Source organism: Ursus arctos, unplaced genomic scaffold, assembly GCF_023065955.2.
Source record: "Ursus arctos isolate Adak ecotype North America unplaced genomic scaffold, UrsArc2.0 scaffold_4, whole genome shotgun sequence".
NCBI classification, from domain to species: domain Eukaryota; kingdom Metazoa; phylum Chordata; class Mammalia; order Carnivora; family Ursidae; genus Ursus; species Ursus arctos.
The window spans coordinates 43,109,587-43,124,521 of NW_026623056.1; the positions used below are offsets into that span (position 1 = coordinate 43,109,587).

General features: G+C 37.3%; 1 protein-coding gene across 5 annotated transcripts in view; it reads left to right on the top strand.

The window, feature by feature from the left end:
- The window catches only part of CD47 (CD47 molecule), a 49,138-nt gene that overhangs the window by 10,442 nt on the left and 23,761 nt on the right, over positions 1-14,935 (top strand). For all 5 annotated transcript variants that reach the window (XM_026492840.4, XM_026492839.4, XM_057306853.1 and 2 more), the window contains exons 2-3: positions 1,917-2,264; positions 10,900-10,989. In XM_026492840.4, the coding sequence (XP_026348625.2) occupies positions 1,917-2,264; positions 10,900-10,989 (438 nt within the window). The remainder of the gene's footprint in view (positions 1-1,916; positions 2,265-10,899; positions 10,990-14,935) is intronic.

Here is a 14,935-nt window from a genome sequence, read left to right on the forward strand (position 1 = left end):
TCCACTTCATATTCCACTATGCATCCTAGCATTCAACTCAGTGGGCAGTTACTGAATAATAATTATGTTCTTAGCATAATAACATCCGATGCTCCTGATTTTTGTTCACATTTTGTAAGTGTAGAAAGAGGAAATCTTAAGGATGAACTATTGAAGTTAATGTTTTATTTGTATTTGTCAGTGCTTTGTTTTTTGAGGGAAGAGCCAGCTAACTGTTTAGGTAAAAAGGTTGATAAATGGCTGAACAGTGTGGAAGACAGCTATAATTTCTCCATGTTCTCGTACATGTTAGATGAAAGGTAAGTGATTGCATTTCCTTTTCCAATCCCTCTTTTGTAAGGCAATGACAGTTTATTTTCCGGAGAAGAAATGATAGAATACAGTAGTCCACCTTATCTGTAGGGGAGACGTTCCAAGACCACCAGTGGATGCCTGAAGCCGCAGATAGTACCAATCCTACATATACTATTTTTTTCTATATGTGTCTATGATTAAATTTATGAATTAGGCATAGTAAGAGATTAACAGCAATAGCTAATAATAAAATAGAACAGTTATAACAGTATGCTATAATAAAATTTTATGTGAATGTGGTCCCTCTCTCCAAACACCTTATTGTACTAATCCTCCTCCTACTCCTCCTCCTTTTTTTTTTTTTTTTTTGTTTAAAGATTTTATTTATTTATTTGACAGAGCGAGAGAGCTCTGAGAGAGGCAAACGGGGAACAAAGGGAATAGTAGAGAGAGAGGGAGAAGCAGGCTCCCCGCTGAGCAGGGAACCTGATGCGGGCTCGATCCCAGGACCCTTAGATCATGACCTGAGCCGAAGGCAGACGCTTAACCATCTGAGCCACCCAGGCGTCCCAACTTATCCATCTGCTTATGATGATGTGAGATGATAAAATGCCTACATGATGAGATTGAAGGATATAGGCAATGTGATGTGACCTAGAGTTAGGCTACTATAGATTGTCTGACCATGTGTCAGAAGGAAGATAATCTGCTTCCAGACTGTAGTTGACCATAGGTAACAGAAACCAGAGAAAGCATAGCCATGGATAAAAGAGGACTAGTATATACCCTATTTATTAGCAGTATCTGCTCTTGGTATTAACTTGTTTGTTAGCTTTTTTTTTTTTTTTTTGAGTCGTTTATGGTTTCTAGGAGGAAAGAATACCTGTAATATATATTTGAAAATTGTTGTTCCGTAGTTTCAGTGAAATATAGGGGTGGGAAATTGTCATTCTGTTGTATGTAATCCTTTCTGATACTTACATACAAAATGACTATTGCTGTCTGTGTTTTGCAGTGGGAAAATAGCCACAGAGAATGTTTTTTCTCCTTAACATTCTAAGACTTTCCATCCTCATGGAGAGATGTGATGTGATTCATCTGGTTTACTTTTTTGTATTAAAGTGTAGTAGACCCTGTCATCTTTTTTGGAAATGCAACATAAGGCTAGAGATAAACTTCCTATCAGTTTAGCAAGTTCTGTTTGGAGGAAATATGTACTGAATATAATATTTGGTTTGATTTTTTGTTCAAAATTTTCCCATGGTTAGGACAGTAGTTTTCTACATGTATCAGTAGGCAGTAATGATTACTTCAAAGCTTCCAAAGCCAGATACTACACCTGTATGTTCCAGCAGGGTTGCTGAATTTATTCTCAAGATGTATGGTAATGTATACTTTGTATTACTGAGATTGAGTAAGGAAAAGTTACAGTGTTGTCTACGAGCTGTTACACATTAATATTAAAATAATTTGGATTTTTTTTCACCTTGCCTGTCTTCTCTGTAGTTGCACTGTTTGCTTAAATGAACAAGTGAAACATTGCTCTTTATCTTAAGGATTTGTAACAACTTGAAGCATAGAATTCTATAATGAAGTGAAACAATTTTCTTTTTCTTTTTCAGGTTCAGCTCAGCTAATATTTAACATAACCAAATCTGTAGAATACACTGCTTGCAACGAAAGTGTTATCATCCCATGCTTTGTTAATAATGTGGAGGCAACAAACATTAATGAAATGTATGTAAAGTGGAAATTAAAAGGAAAAGACATTTTCACCTTTAATGGAGCTCTACAAAAGACCACTCACGGTGATAACTTTAAGAGTACAAAAATTGTACCGCAAAAATTACTAACTGGCATTGCCTCTTTGGAGATGGACAAGGCAGAGGCTGTTGTAGGAAACTACACTTGTGAAGTCACCGAACTAACCAGAGAAGGCGAAACCATCATAGAACTAAAATATCGAATTGGTAAGATTTCTATAAAACCTTCCCGTTTATTTGTCCTGTAGTGTCCTGATCCTGTTAGAAAGGAAGCAGAATGGGCCTAGGTACTCCTTTGAATCAAAAAACAGGCTATTAATAATAAATGTTGATGGAATGTTTAACAGCTTTAAGATCATGAGTTTTATCTTATTGTTCTACTTTTCAGAATAAAACTCCTTTGATGTTGGTTAATTTGTATATTGTGTGGTTCTCAGACTTTTGGTTTGAGGACTATTCTCTTGGGGCGAGCAATCCTGAGGTCATCTACTCTGCATTTCTGTTTGTTGCCATCAAAAGTACTTTCTTTCATGTGATTAATTTTCCAGTCTCTTCCCAATTATTTGGCCTTTTTTTTTTTTAACCTTACACTTTGATCAAGGGTTGACAAGTCCCAGCCATGTCCCCTTTGCAGAGAATAGATTAGAAGGAGAATCAGGAGATTAAAAAATCAGGTTATCATGGATGAGTCCTTGAGGTTTCCTATGCTTATCTTTGCTTTGGTGTTTTTTTCACTTGCCGAGATTTAGAAGAACTAGAGATCCAATTCAGTGTATTTGAATTCAGCCTTGATTATAGCACCATGATTTTGTTCTTTTTCACAAACTTGGCTTGGTGAGGTGTATAAAGCAGTAGTTAGCTGAAGTAAACAGCCTGCTTTCTTTTCTTTTCTTTCTCGTGCCAGCTGATTTCTTCAACTACATAGAAGTGCATTATGACTTTCTGTTTTGAAATACCTGTTTACAATCACTAGACATATAACTGATTTTAGGATTACACCATACTTTGAGAACCTCTGCTTTAGAGGGAGCAGAACAATTCAATTGGATCGTCTCTTTGCCTTCTATTCTTCTAGCGTTCATGGTTATAAAATGTCTGTTACCAGATTGAGAGTGGGCTGTTTAGTTTGATGGAATATTTTGACATGGTTTAGGATTAGAAATCAGGAGATCTGAATTCTGTCCCCTATTCTGCAACTTAATTATTTGCCTATATGATCTTGAGAAGTTTCTTCTCAGAATCCAAGTTACCTTGTCTCTGGGATGGGGATGAAAATTGGTCCCTGCTTTTATGTGTCCTGCAGTGTAATGAGCAGCAGCTAAGATCTCTTGTGTGTAAGTTCTGTGTCAGCCAAAGTGCTTTGCAAATGTTGGTTGTGTTCCTGGGATGTTTATTTTATGAAGTAAGATAAGTTGTTGAAGCTGGCCTGGGGTATTGTGAGAGGGATTTCTGTACAGTGAGGAATGGGCAGGAGGCAGCTTAGAGTAGGTTGGCAGAATTTGGAAGGCGTTTCTGCTAGAAGATCTCTTACATTGTAACTTTTATTAATTTGATATTTATTTGGACTAGGGAGCTTTTTTTAAAAAACTTTTATTTGCCCTTCAGCACGGTATAATCATTCAAACACAGTGACTGGAATTAGATAATCTAATACCTAGCTGAAATTTTTCTGAAGGAATGTATACTTTTGTGGGAATAGAAAAATAAGACCAGGGAGAAGCAGTAATTTTGGAGTGTAGTATCAGTCACTGAGAGGCAAACTGTTAAAGTCTAGATGTGAAATTTGAAAGGCTTGACAATGGAATGAAGATGGATGGGGAGGAAGCACCAGTATCTGAGATGAAAACAAAGTTTATAATTTTAAAGATGTGTGATTATCTTTTTTTGTTTTCAAAGTATCCTGTAAAAAAAAAATGAGTTGTACGTACCTTTCGGGCCATTAAAATGAGAAGGTGATGTTTTGTTGCAGAGAATTTAGAAAACTCTACCAGAGGTTTCAGACGTTTGACTTTGCACCCAATTTTATTTTTTGAAATAATTAAAGGTTCATAGAAAATTGCAAAGATAGAACAGAAAGGTGCTATCTACTCTTTGCCCAGTTTCCCCCAGTGATTACTTCTTATGTAATTGTAGTAAAATATCAAAACCAGCAGGTTCACAATGGTACAATGTGTGTATATTTCTTTGTCATTTTATCATACGTGTGTTTTTAAGTAACCACCACCACAGTCAAGATACAGAACTACTACTCCATTGACACAAAGATCTTCCTCATGCAGCCTCTTTATAGTCACCTCCCCCTCCAACTACCCCCAGCCTGGCAATCATTAATGTGGTCTCTGTGGCTGTGATTTTGTCATTTCAACAGTGTTGTTTAAGTGGAATCCTACAGTATTTTGAGATTGGCTTGTTTCAGTCAGCACAGTGCCCCTGAGAACTACACAAGTTGTTGTGCGTATCGAGAGTTCATTCTCTCTCTCTCCTTCTCTCTCTCTATGTCTCTGTCTCTCTCTGTCTTTTGGCTGAGTAGTAGTAGTCCATGGTATGGGTATATCACAGCTTGTTTAACCGTTCACCTATTGTAGGACATTTTGGTTGTTTCCAGCTTTGGCTATTACAAATGAAGCCGCTATGAACAATCGTGTACAGGTTTCTATGTGGACATAGTCGTCTTCATTTCTCTGGATAAATGCCCAGAAGTACGATTACTGGGTTATACGTAAGTATACACTTAGTTTTTAAAGAAACTGCCAGACTGTTTTCCAAAGTGGTTTTTTCATTTTACATTCTTTTCAGCAGCATATGAGTGATCTAGTTTCCCCACTTCCTTGCCAGCATCTGGTGTTGTCTCTGTTTTACACCCATTTTTGACTGGAGAAAGAAATAAACCCCCTCTGCTCAAAAATGTTAATTTGGGGCAGGACTCTTACTGTGGAATACAAAGTTACTGTAGTAGGGGTACTTACCCATCTTGTGGACTTTAGGGAGTTAGGCAGTAGAAACCATTTGTACTATGTTGTGCTTTTTTTTTTTTTGCAAATGTAGGCATAAAGGAGGAATAGAAATTACTTAATAGAGAATTCTACTTAGTGGAATGTGGAGTAATGGTGACCATTTGTGTTCTTTTTTTTGAGCACTAGGACTGAATATGTGGAAGCAGTATATGCGAATTAGAGTTTTATATACCTCTGATGTCTGTGTATAGTATCGTACCATGGAGGGAGCACAGGACTTGAATTTAGAAAGCTTTTTCTATACTTCACCATTTTCTAGTTTAAGAAAACTTGTTTGAGGAACTCAGCCTATGTGGTCCTCAGTTTTGTCTCTAAAATGGTTATACCATCTCCATGACGCAACTGAAATGTATATAAGTTAATATCTCTCTTTCTTAAAAAGATTTATTGAGTACCTACTATGTGCCAGGCACTGTGCTAGACACTATGGAGTCAGTGATGACTAAGACATGATCCCTGCTTTCAAGGAAATGATAGCAGTATAAATAAGAACAGTAAAATAACCTGACATTTATTTGAGCACATACAAGATACTTCATGTATATTGTGTCCTGTGATCTTCTCAAGAGCTCTAGGAGATAGACATAGGTTTTACCATTTAACAAATGAGGAAACAGGTGAGATTTAAACTGCTTGTTCAAGAATTGAGTCACAGCCAGGATTTTAACCTAGATCTGTCTGTCTTCAAAACCCAAGATTTTTACAACCATGCTTATATGGTTTCTTTGAAAACACCTTGTAAATAACCAAATACTAAATGTAAATAAGTTATAACAGTTATTAATATCTATATTGATATTATTAATAATACAAAAACTTAGAGACTTAAAATTTTACATTTCTCCAAGTAAGTTATTAAGGTTTTGTTTTAAAAAGGTAAGTTCAAATTCAGTAGAGTTGCCATTTCCGTCATTCTCGGCATGATCTATATTATGCTCATGAGGTTGGCATGAGGGCATTGCAAGATCCTTGAAGTAGTTCTCTAGTGTGGTGTAACAAATAACAAATGTAGTGGCTTAAAACAGCACCCGTTTATTAGCTCACATTTTGTAGGCCACAGTTCTGGTCATGGTGTAACTAGGTTCTCCACACAAAGTCTTAACGAGGCTAAAATCAAGGTGTTGGCCAGGCTGTGTTCTCACGTGGAGTTCTGGATCCTGTTCCAAGCTTACATGATTGTGGTAGAATTCAGTTCCTTGTGATTGTAGGATGGAAGTCCCTGTTTCTTTGCTGTATGTCCACTAGGGGCTTCTCTTCCCTGAGGTTGCCTCATTCTTTGCCACATGGCCTCTTCCACGTGTAAAGCCAGCAAAGAAGATCCTTCCTCCTGTAGAATCCCTCTCACATACTGAATCTTCTACAGGAAGAGCACAGGCCCTTTTAAGGGCTCATTTGATTAGACCAGCCCCCTCTCTCCCAAAGGCAATTGCTCTTTAGTGAAGCCAACAGGTTGGGCACCTTACTCACATCACCAAAATCCCTTTTCACATATGACACAACATAATCATGGGAATGAAATCCATCATATTCACTGTCCCATCCCTTCTTCAGGGGAGAGGGAATTACAAAAGGCTGATTGTAGGGAGTAGGATTTGGCCACCTTAGAATTCTGGGTTACGTAAGAAACGGGGGGCTGTAGCCTAGCCAAGTCGACACATCAAAAAAGTCATCACAATCCTGAAACATCAAATAAAAACTTGGCTTGAGTTTTAATGTTGTAAATTTTATCCTGATCTTCTTTTGCGGAAACTGTTGTTTGTGAAGGTTTACCGTGTATATATTTGAAAGAAAGGCATACTTACATTGATTAAAGTGATCTTTCCACTTTTTCCAGTTATCCCATTTTGTACACAGTGATAAGGGAAATGAAGTACTGGGTTTTTATAACACTTAGGCTGGGAAGAAAAATTTAAACACTCATTCATAGACCATACTCTCTTAATATCATTTCTTTGCTTTTCTACTAATGAGTTCATCTTCCTGAGAGCCACACTGTCTGAACAGGAATTGGGGAAGAGTAATGGGCAGAGTTGTCAGCCATAGCTTGAATGGAATAACATTGCTTTTGGATTAGCTTTCTTAATCCTAAAGTGGAAAAATATCTGATATTGTTCTTAGTCCATTTTAAGCTTATTTTCTTAGTGCCATAGACATTCAAAATTGAGAAGGACCTTTGAGAAGTATCTTATCTCTTTTCTCCCATTGAGGAACAAGAGTTAAAGTCATCTGACAGTAGTATCAAAACAAATCAATAGCTTAATGGGCATATAAGTGGTTTTATATGAAACATTGGCTTTTCCCCCCCAGCACCTCATTTGGTTCTTGAACGTCCAATTCAGTGATCCTCACACTCTCCACCTTAACCAATTAGAGAGGTAACACATTCATGTCAGTGAGAAGAGATAAGTTATGGCAGAGGTGTGCAGCAGTGAGTTTGAACTGAGAGAATGATGGAGCACCCCCTCCATGCGTGTGCGTGTGCTCACACACATACACACACACACTTACTATGGAGAACATATTAAAATCTTGGGGTGGGGGCTGAGAGGTGAGCCTGTGTGAAGTTTGAATAAACCTTCTGATAAGTTTCAGTTAAGAATCACTTAGACAATGGTGTTTTTTGTTGTATAATCCCGCCTTCTGTATGTCACTGCAGTGTCTCTTACACTGCTTATTTCCGCAGAGAGGCTTGGAGTCCTCCAGTAGTCATTTAGTCTCTCACTGTCTAATTCACGAATTACTTCTATCACGCCCCAGGAAGTTATCATTCAGACTTCTTACCTGAACACTTGACGTGAGGAAACTCTCTTACTTCCCAAAGGATCTCAGTCTACTAGTAGGCAGTTCCAGTTCTAACTTAAGTCAGGCTAGAATTTGCAGTCCTGTAATTTCTCTTTATGAGGAGGGCTATGGTATTTCCCTCCCAAGCTTATTCTTCTGTAAGTTTGAAATCCCCAGTTCTTCCAGCCATTGCTAATGGTTTCAGGATCCCCATTCTAGTCACCTTCTTTTGGAACAATTTCCTGTTATGTCTTTAAATGCGATGAGTGAAAATGTACTCAAGACCGTGTTTGCGGGTCACACCTTACCTTCCTGCCACTACCCAATTGCTGCAGCAACTTTCTGATTGATCCCGCTCTGTAATCCATTCTCCACATGGCTGGCAAAGATTTTAAATGAATCATAGTCGTTTTTCTCCCCTGTTTGAAGTTTTCCAGTCACTTAGCATTGCTCTTACAATAAAATCCAAACTCTCATAACAAGCTGTTGAGACCCAACATTATCTTGCCCCATCTCCTCTTATATCACTAAATTCTAGCCACCATTTACTTGCTTGAACTTGCTGTTCCTTCGGTGTCTCTTCTTCCCTGTCTTCATGTGGCTCGGATCCAGTTCCTCACCCCAGAGACCTCTCCTTACTACCCACAAAACTCTGATCTTCAATTCCTCCCCTTCCTCGAGCATGGCCCCACCTGCCATGTTCACTGTCAGACCTTAAATGTCTAGAATACCCTATCCATGGTGTGATTTCAGTAAATATTCATGACTTGAAAAATGGTGGTCAGACTGTGGTCAGACACACCTCGTATTAATAGGTTTCTATCAATATATCCTGAGATTGTTTTGTTGCATAGGGAGGGAGGTCAGTGAAAGGACATTTCATTGTCAGCTCGTCTTAAACACATACTGATTATGTTGATCAGATACTGGCTGTATTTTGAATGTAGAGCCCGTAAGATTTGCTGTGGGACTGGGTGTGGGGTGTGAGAAAAACCAAGGAGTTGAGGATGACTGTAAGGTTTTTGGTCTGAGTAATTGGAAGAGTCAGCCCTACCAAAATGGGGAAACCCGAGAGGGGAGGTTTAGTGAAGTAGGTGGAGGGGTATCAGAAGTCCATTGGGACATGAAAACTTCAGATACTTAAGATCCTTGGTTCATTATAGATCTTGGATACCAGCCGTTTATCCATAGGGAGGGGGGAGGGGGTAACCGGGTGATGGGTATTAAGGAGGGCACATGTTGTAATGAGCACTGGGTGTTACATGCAACTAATGAATCGTTGCACACTACATCAAAAGCTAATGATGTGTACTGTATGCTGGCTAATTGAACACAATAGAAAAATAAAGATCCTTGGTTCCCTGTGCCTCAGTTTCCTCAGCATTAAGAAGGGGTTAATAATTCCTCATACAATAATTGTGAGAATTTGAGGAGTTAATATAGACAACTCAAAATAATAGAGAAAATGGATAGGGAAAATAAATTGATTAGGAGTAGTCATTAGATCATAGAGCTTTTATCAGATCCTTTGGGCATTAGATGTGAAAACCTAAGCATAATTTACAAAATTTTTTCCTGGTAGATTTTAGGCCAAATTAAAATAGGTTTTCTTTGGTGTATGAAAATAGTAAAACAGTTGGAAATTGGAAATTAAGGTATTGATTCAGAGTATCTGAAAAATGTGTCTCTTGGTAGAGATCTGCAAAAAATGAAACATAGTCTTCCATTCACTCACCGAACTATCTCTTGACTATTAGAACCTTCAACAGCAAATCTATTGAGTCTCTGCTATGTACGGGGTGAAATGCTAGATTCTGAAATCTAATATCTCTAAGACAGAATTTATAATGTTGTTATATTCTGTTGTTATGTTATTGCGAACATTTACTAGGTTTTAACAGAAGGTTCATACAAGAAATGTATTCTTATGGTATGAAAGCCTGCAAGGTTCTTCACATGCCGATATGGAATGGCAGGGCCGGGGAGGATTTGAATGAATAGCGTAGATTTCAGAGGAACACCAGTGCTTGCTTTGGGCAGTGTTTAGGAATGTTCTTCAAAGAGCAGATCCCCCATGTACAGGCAAACTTTGAAATGTCTTTGGTGCATTTATTTGGCTTTATTATTAAAGAAGAAATTTCATAGATAAAATCAGTGTCTTAAGTGTTAAGATGAAATGAAACTTAATGTTTTAAAAGTTGTCAAATTATTAGAAGTCTTTTTGTTTCAGTTTCCTTCACATAGACTGTGTGGCTCTGTTTTCACTGTTTAGGTAACATGTGACCTACTTAACAGAAATTTCCTTAATACCTAATTTTATAATCATCGTAAGGAGGGTTGACTGAGTATTTGGTACATAGCCAAGCTTTGTTTTAAGTCCTTTTCTTTTTTTTTTTTTTTTTTTAAGATTTTGTTTATTTATTTAAGAGAGAGAGGGAAAGCACAAATGGGGGGGAGGGGCAGAGGGAGAGGGAAAAGCAGACTCCCCGCTAAGCAGGGAGGCCGATGTGGGGCTCAATTCCAGGACCCTGAGATCACCCTGAGCAGAAGGCAGATGCTTAACAGCCTGAGCCACCCAGGCACCCCCGTTTTAAGCCCTTTTCACATAGTAGCTTTGTTAATAGTTGCAACAGCCCTTCAAGGCATAGGTACTATGTTGTACTGGTTTGACAGTTGAGATAACTAAAGAACAGAGAGGTGTTAAGACTTTGTCCATACTCATAAAGCTTATAATATAGAGTTAGGTTTCAAGACAGGCATCATGGCTGCAGAGCCCTATTCTCGGCTCTTGGGCCATATTGTCTCCTTTCTTAAATCATAGGTTAGGGAAAATAGGGAAAAAACACTTAAGCTCACTTCTTGTTTCATAAATAAAATTCCCTATATAAGTAAACTGTTTGTGTAATTTGTAATTATTTTAAGGCCACAGCTTTAATAAGTTATTTTTATTTTCTATCTTCACAGTAAAAATATATTGTTGACTATTTAGTGGCAGGAATTAACATGATTATAGTAAATATTAATTGTGATTTCTGCTTTCTTCCCAGTTTCATGGTTTTCTCCAAATGAAAATATCCTCATTGTCATTTTCCCAATTTTGGCTGTACTTCTGTCTTGGGGACAATTTGGTATTGTGAGTAAGTATTTATTTCTATTTTTCATTTATGTTTTAATGATGAAAATATTATTTCTGAGAGGTAATATTAGTGAGATAGTCTATCTTAGTTGTATTAGGAAATGTGATAATGTGATAAATAATAATATACAGTCTCAATATTCTTCTTGAAGTGTATATTTTCCCGAACACTTTGCTGCAGTTCACTTTTAGTTCTTAAGGTTTTTTAAAAATTCCTAAGAATGAATAGTGGGAATCCTAATAATAACAATACCTTAAACTCTCATATAGAGTATAGTGTTTTCAGAGCCTTTACACACGTTGTTTTGGCAAAGAGATGGTCACAGCCCTACATTAGTGTTAGGGTAGGATATTGTACTTTTGAGCATTAAGACTGCCTCTCTTTATTTTCCTACTTTGCACTTGTCTGTGTACATGTGTTCATCCTAGGAAAAGCCCCATTTGAACCATGTTTTGGCATCCTTACTATGATTCTGCAGCCTCTAAGGAAATAGCCATGGGTGAATTGTGGCTTTTGATCATGTTTTGCTGTAATAATCATGTGACCAAACTTCTCAGGGTAAATCTTGATGCTGTTTCAGACTTAGTGTCAACAATGGGGAATTGTCACTACTAGGTAAAAAGGTAGTATGGATTCTGGTTGATACTTAGACTCAACCATATTTCTCTACCGGTTTGGTAAAAGAAATTTACTAAATTGTTGAAGTCTAAACATTTAAACTTCTAACATGTAAGATTTATTCCTCATCTCCCTATCATGCAATGAAACGGTCATTGAAGGCCAGTTAGCAGTTATACAAGGCAAGGTATGAGTAATGCTGATCTCATTTATTTCATTCTGCAACCTTTAAAAAAGTGAAAGCTAGTAAAATGTTGTAGTGGATTGGCCTATTGTATATTTCATGAATTTTACTTTTACTCAGAAATCTAAAGTGATGAAAATGGAAGAGAGATGACTGATTATATATTCTGTGGGCTCTTCTCAATGTATGGCACTCTGTAAAATGTTTTGTGATTTCCGAGCTGTTCTCAACTTTTGTCTAAAAGCAAAGAAAGGGAAGAAAGGGCTAACAGTGACAACTGTCAAGATATTTCACAACTTTTATTTTTAAAAAAGTGTCTAGACTTCTTGTGGAAATTTTCTTAGAATTTTGGTAAGTCTTTTATATCATGAAAAAGACTGATAGAGCATCAAGACCTATTCAGTCTTTCCTGATGTTAGGGAAAGCATTTATCTTTATTGGCAGACCCAGGCCATAAGCCCATGTAGAGGTAGAGAATAGCCTTTTTTTAAGATTATGAAATTATTTCACAGTAATGTGATTTGTTGCATTTTGATTGAAGTTTGCTGATCGTGGCATTATCATAGTGACAGTATTTTTACTGACTGAACCAGGAGTCAGTCTGTTCACTATCAGCCATATTTTTACAAAATAAGCTTTACAATTTTTCTGACTTAAAAAATAATAAATATCACTTTAGAAACCCTTATGCAGTATAGGAAATTATAGAGCAAAAACAAAAATCTGAAGTCCCCCAACCTAGAAATAAATTATTGGTGTAGTCTAGTGAGTTTTCTCCTTCCCTTTCATTTTTTTTTCTATGCATTTTTGTTATGTTCTTTAAAAAAGAAAACCGTAAATGGACTCATATAACTTATATACTTATATCCTGATTTCCCCCCTTGTTTTCAGAAATCTTTTTATAGCTGTCTGTGCTCTACTTTTATGGTTGTACTCTAATTTATTTAACTCTCATCTTGATGGATATTAAGGATGTTTCCAATTTTTTTTGATACTATGGAAATAATTCTGCTAAAGATATGTAAGACTGGAAATGGCAGAGATATTTTCAGGCTCTTGATACATACTGCCAAAGTGTTTTCTTGAAATTTTGTATCAGTTACTGCAGATGAGAATATCTGTTTTTCACCTCATAATCCTGGCATAGTTCTAAAATCTTTGCTAATAATTTGATGGGTGAAAAATCTTATTTTAATTTTCAGTTTGTGTTAGGTTGAATGCTCTTTTTAAATATTTATTCCACTGATCATATTTTAAAGAACATGCTTATGAAGCTAAAAAAATATTTTGATGGCAATTTTTTATTTAGGCTCTCCTTAGAACAAGTAAATGTGGGGGGTGGTGTGGAGGAGGGCCTATGTACTTGATTCACGCAGCCTGGACTCCCATTGAAAGGTGTTTATGATAAGAGTACCTACATATTTGTGGAACCCTTGCTCTGTATGATAGATGCTGGAAAGCACTGACCTCTGCAGTCAGCTCGCAGGAACTCAGTGGGGGTAGGTGCCATCGTTATCCCTATTTTATAGATTAAAAACCTGAGGTGTAGGTAGGTTAGGCCATTTGCCACAGCACCCCAGCTCTTCTCTGGTACTACTGGGATTTGAACCAGTGCTCTTTACCACTACACTGTGCTACCTCCCTGTCTTGAACTTATTTTGAGACCTTTTTTTTCCACGAAGAGGGAACCTATATCTGGGTATACATACTCAGTAGATGAAACTTACTGACAGAGCAGAATGTAGACCTACTTTGTTTAATTTATTCAACAAGTATCTGTTGACAGGGTGCCTAGTGATTGTTAGGCATGGGCTCATTGGTTCGAGATATGAAAGTGAAGTGCATATTGCCCCTGGCTTTGTAACACTCACGTTTCAGTTGAGGAAACATGTGAGTGTGTATGTTCTGTGCCTTCTGTCCCATTTTGGGGATAGTCATGGATCTAAGTCTACCTTATTTGGGGTATCCTTTCTAAGAGGCCTCCTGTTTATGGCCTGGGGATTCCACCAAACAGGAGAGCCCCTCTGTTTTCCACTTGCCATTAGGTTATGTGGTAAGGCGTAGTATCGTATAGCCAGAGTTATTAATAGTAACTCAGACCTATGATTTTCACTTCCTGGATTTCTAGTTGTCCTTCACTGTTTCAAGTTACCATTTATGGTCTGTATTTGACCATAGGAGGTTTCCCTCGGTGGTTTTTCTACTCCGGTATGTCAGTCTTCTAGTGGTCCAAGATTCAACTTGGACTTTCCATAGGCTAAACGTATAGTAAAGAACAGGTTATGCCTTCATTTTTAGGTGAAAGAGTTACTTTCTACCAGAAATTTATCTTGCACTCTATCTTAGGATGCCATTGCTCCTACTGAGGAAGAAGCCTCAGAAGACTTTTCAACTCCTGAAGCCAAGCCAGGACTTGGTGAGCCCTAGACCATGTTTTGAAGAGAAAGGTTTCTTACAGGGAAATGTTCCTAAACATCTTTGCCTTTATCTTTAACTTACAGACTTTTAAGCAGAATCCTAATGCTTAGCAAACAGCTCAGAGATCACTAGAATCAAAAACTGAGTGTTAACCAAAGTCATAAATCTCTAGTAGTATTACATTTTGGGCACATTCTTTCTGTTCTGAAAACTGTACCAACTCACAGTTTCCAGTGTTGATGACAATCAAGTTATTGGCTGATTTCCAGGGTTCTTCTTCCTCAGTCTTTGGTAGTACACCTGGTAATTTCTGTCATTAAGATATTTGATAAGTGATTTCAAGTATTGCCCTCCAGGATCTGTAGTTTCTATAGGGTTAAGGTTCAGTTCCATACCAGGGACTTCAACATTCTAAAATTCTTTGAGTCACGCATATCTATTTTACTTTTCCTTTCTTTGAACTTGTCTTTACACAAAACTGTGAGACCATAAACAGGACCAAATAAGCTGAAACTCTGCAAAGCAATCTAAAATAAATGCAAAAAAATTACTATTGCTCCATGACCTTTAAAATTTTGGTCAAAACATTAAAAACCCTCTTACTGTCAGTAATAACACTATTAGGAAATGGGGGAAAAAAGTAAAACTATTTAGTACATGCTAAATTGAAACATCAGAAACACTGAGAATTAAAGTGTTCCAGTAAGAGTAGTTGAACGGTGCTTG